Genomic DNA, 4,391 nt, shown 5'->3' with positions numbered 1-4,391 from the left:
CGATGACGTGCAAAAGATTGAACGAAATCTGTTAAGAAATAAATGGAGCAAAAATCGGCAACAATAAAACATGAACAAAAGTAAAATCTGATTGTTTTTGTTGTTGGAGCTGAGTTCATAATCTTGATTTCGTTCTTTTCACCAATTGGAACAAAAGGGGCGGTCCTTGCACATTTAAACCAAATAACCAAAACACATCAAAGTTTCTGCGCACGCTTGAAGCTTTCTCACAGTCCATTATATATTTGGTTCGTGTGAGCAATTTAAAAAAAAAATTGCGATAGTCACAAATCTTATGTATAAATAAGTGTATAAAATAAGCTTGGACTGTTCTTTGTCTGAAAATTGCCTGAAAATATTATGCATATAATTGCGATTTAATTATCCATTTTGGCGGTGTTCATCGGCAAATGCTGCTGTTGCTGTTTGCTCCTTTTGTTTCGGTTTATTTCAGCAAATGCTGTCAATTATGTTTCGATTAAATTATAAATAATTTTGTATAGTCATTCGTTGCATCGCAACGATGATTTTGTTGGTTTGCATGAATCATTAGGTGAAAAATGAAGCTAATTTGCATTTTAATTTAAAGAAGCAATTTATTTAAACAAATCGGTACTAATTTGTCGATTAAAATTATAGTACACACTGATGGGACTGCGGTGTAGAGCCAGCAGCATATAGCATACTGAATTGAATTACTCTGTAATGCCCTCCCCTCTTCATTCATTGGAAAGAAAATTTGTCAACGAAACGTGTGTGTGCACAGTAGCACATTACAAACACACATACTTTTTTCAGTGCTAGATTGATAGTCGCGTTGATAGGATGCAAACCATTGCCAACGTTGGCCGCACAGTGAAGTTCTCTTCTTCTTTTTTTGATAGCTCGATTTATTTGTGAGCAATAATTGGCAAGTGATAAATTTGAGTAAATTTATTGTGAATTAATTAATGACAAAGTGATTAAGTTGATCTTTGCGACAAGAAAAAAACGGAGAAAAAAAAGTACTAATACGTTATTTGTGTTTATGCTCAATTGAAAATGTTCACGGTTTTTGAATGTGATTTTTAATTTTTCATTTTGCAATAAAACACACAAAAAAGAAACCGAAAATATGGATCAACCAGCCCAAGTTGAGAGTAAATCGCCACCAACGGAAGTGAATAAACCGGCCGATTTATCTTTAACACGTATTCCAAAGTGTCCGAAACCATTTTCAATAGAAAGTATTATATCAACGAATGCCAATAAATCACTGGACTTAGAACCAAATACACCGCCAAATTATGAAAAACTACCAAATCCAAATATGTATTTTCCATCAAATGTTTCAATGGCTGCCGCAGCTTCACTCTATAATCCATGGTTTCATAATTATTTTATGCAACAACAAAAAGCCGCTGGAAATATGCTCGAAATGATGCAGCTGAATCCGACAAATCACAGTGCGATTAAAGAAAAATTCACCGAAATATTCGCAAATAATTCGGGACCGTTAACTGATAGTCGAGGCGCATTTTTGACCATCGATCCGTCGGATCGGAATGTACCACCAATCGTACCGCGATCGATTGAACAGTACTTTGGTGGTGTGGATAATATTCATGAGATGCGACTCAATGAAATGATCTCCAGTGCAAATAATGACTATTATAAACACTTAAGTTCGTATGGCATCAATTGCATTAGCCAACAACCCGGTGATAATTTGGTGGAACAGTGCAAAAGTCAATTAACCACAAACGGTGATGAAATCGAAACAAATTTTCAGAAAAATAACGACAAAGAACGGTATAGTGACTATGATAAAGGTGGACGAAACGATGATAGTGGTGCAGATGAAAACGGCGACGACGATGTTGATAGTGATTGCAATAGTGAAATTAGCCTGGATATGTCACCCGACGGCGACAATAATACACAAGGTATATCATTCTATCATAAATTGACTAAATAATTGTTAAGTGTAGTCTAACTGTGTTTGATTCAAAATACACTTCGATTCAAATTTGATTTAAGAAGAAAATCTTTACATGAAAAAAAGAAATGAGAAAAAAAACCAACAAAAAATGTTATTATCTTAAGATCACAATTGTGACGAAGTTAAATTTTAGCAACAAAAAAAAGTACAATCTCTTTAATCATTGAATTGCAGATCAATTCGATAGTGATTGTTCAGGTGAGGATGTGGCCAATGGATCCGGATCAAATCGATCAAATTCAAAGCATAATTCAAAATCACGACGACGACGAACCGCATTCACGTCCGAACAATTATTAGAATTGGAACGAGAATTCCATGCAAAAAAGTACCTAAGCCTTACCGAACGAAGTCAAATTGCGACCACTCTTAAACTGAGTGAAGTTCAAGTAAATATACACGTTTTGCTTTTTGTTTCAATATTTCCTTTGAAAATTGATTTCTATTTTAAACAAATTTTAATATGGTCGATTCCCATTTTTTTCCAAACTAATTGTGAGTATTTTCATTTTGATGTTTATTTTTATCTAAAAAAAGGTGAAAATATGGTTTCAAAACCGTCGTGCCAAGTGGAAACGAGTTAAAGCTGGCTTAACGTCGCATGGAATGAGCAGAAGTTCGGGTACGAATTCTGGTACAACAAAAATTGTCGTACCAATACCGGTGCATGTGAACCGTTTTGCAGTGCGATCACAACATCAGCACATGGAAAAGATGGCATTATCCGGTCCAAAACCAATATTAGGCAAAAATATCGGCACCAACAATAAATTCGAAAAAATTGGCGGCTTTGAGCGATTTAATATTTTACAAAATTCGTTAAAAATTGAACAAAAAAGCTATGTGCAAAGTACATGAACAACAAAAACTAAGTATATATAAAAAAAAACTTTATTAAAATCGAATCAAATCGAATTGATGAAGAAATGATGCATGTGTGACCTGTTTAAATCTGTTTTCAAAGTCATTTCGGAGTGTAAACGATTGCAATTTTGGCCAAATACATTAAACACAGATACAAAAATAGACAAATATTTTTTGGTAGAGAGAGAGAGTGAGAGAAATCCAAATGTTTATAAAATAGAAAATAACCTATAAAATAAGAATCATATCAATTGTAAATCATTTATAGACTTGAATGGAATTCATCTGCCAAATTTTGTAGAATAAGTCGACCTGCTACAAAACAGCGATCGCGTATGTGTGCGCGCACCATATCAACCATTCCAAATTATCCAACAATAGACGAAATAAACCACCGACCAATTGGCTGCCGCATATTTTTAGGCAGGATCTCAGAAAATATTATTTGATTTAATTTATTAAAGTGGAAATTCCCAAGGGGACGATTAGAATCGATGACGAGCGTAACGATATTTCATCAGTCGTTCAGTTAATGAATCGGATGACACACAACGATCGATGCTGATCAACTATTCCTATCGTCCTCATAGGACCAACTTTACAGAGTAACAAATAAAGTAAAGTACATTTTAAATGATTAATTCAGATTTGGATTTTGATGCAATTTACCATAGAGTTATCGCTTCATTACATCAATTTCTTTTCCACAGTGTATCATGGTTGGTTGCTCGCTAAATTTATCTCTTCAATTGTGATGATCGCATAAACATATCGGATAAATGTCGTACGATCACTTTAATTATTACAAGAGGTTTTTTTCTATATTCATTCAAAAAAATGATATCTGAAAAATCATGCCGCTTCTTTCACTTTCAAAATTAGTGAACGCACTACCATTATATCCAATTAAAACAATTTCATACGATTATCACAAAGAGTGATTTACATAGCAGTGTAACCAATTTTTTTTTTGTTATAAACACCGCAAATTTTTCGTTTTGAAACAATTGCCCATCAAATCCATGCCAATTTGTTCAGTGTTGTTCTGTAACTGTACTTAATTTAGTAAAGCTAATTTAATATTGTCTTAAGTTATTCGGAGCGAGAATAAAGAATACAAAAAAAAATGATGAATGCCTCAAAAATTCAGTTTTTCATATACAGTTTTAAGTTATTCTTCAAGCAATGGTAAATTGGTTTTTATTATCTTTTTTTTATTCGATGATTTTAAATGGGTGATTTATAGTGTAAATTGGCGAGAAAATTAATTCATTTTATTGCCTTGCCAAAATTCATTGAAATCACCTTGAAACAATCCATTATTCAACGACAACAACGAGCAAATGTTTTATTAATCAAATACAGTGCCAGATTACTGGGTAGTAATGCTTGATGTTTGTGTCAAAAGCGTATGTTCTCAGAGTTAATAATAAGTTATCCTCAGATTTCAAGACAAATCTTTTGATACATATCATGAGAAAATTAAAAAAGTACAAAAAACATTTTTTTCGGTCTTCTTCTTGAAATTGTGCGACAAACAAATGAA

At 33.1% G+C, this 4,391-nt stretch overlaps 1 protein-coding gene across 1 annotated transcript; it reads left to right on the top strand.

The window, feature by feature from the left end:
• The first annotated feature begins 812 nt into the window (after positions 1-812).
• LOC116339181 (homeobox protein unplugged) lies at positions 813-3,970 on the top strand. Its single transcript, XM_031764896.1, has 3 exons — positions 813-1,925; positions 2,156-2,370; positions 2,519-3,970. The coding sequence occupies exons 1-3, from the start codon at positions 1,115-1,117 to the stop codon at positions 2,837-2,839; spliced, it is 1,347 nt and encodes a 448-aa protein (XP_031620756.1). The 5' UTR covers positions 813-1,114; the 3' UTR covers positions 2,840-3,970.
• The last annotated feature ends 421 nt before the right edge of the window (positions 3,971-4,391 follow it).

This window comes from Contarinia nasturtii, unplaced genomic scaffold (genome assembly GCF_009176525.2).
Source record: "Contarinia nasturtii isolate CC-2019 unplaced genomic scaffold, AAFC_CNas_1.1 Cnas_scaffold_493, whole genome shotgun sequence".
Taxonomy (NCBI): domain Eukaryota; kingdom Metazoa; phylum Arthropoda; class Insecta; order Diptera; family Cecidomyiidae; genus Contarinia; species Contarinia nasturtii.
The sequence above is the reverse complement of the archived record's forward strand: the minus strand, read 5'-3'. Positions and strand labels throughout refer to the sequence as shown.

Bases quoted from the DNA above. Each gene is read 5' to 3' on its own strand.
- LOC116339181 (XM_031764896.1), top strand. From the start codon at position 1,115: ATGGATCAACCAGCCCAAGTTGAGAGTAAATCGCCACCAACGGAAGTG. The intron at 1,926-2,155 runs GTATATCATTCT...ATTGAATTGCAG, and splicing joins CGGCGACAATAATACACAAG to ATCAATTCGATAGTGATTGT. The intron at 2,371-2,518 runs GTAAATATACAC...ATCTAAAAAAAG, and splicing joins TTAAACTGAGTGAAGTTCAA to GTGAAAATATGGTTTCAAAA.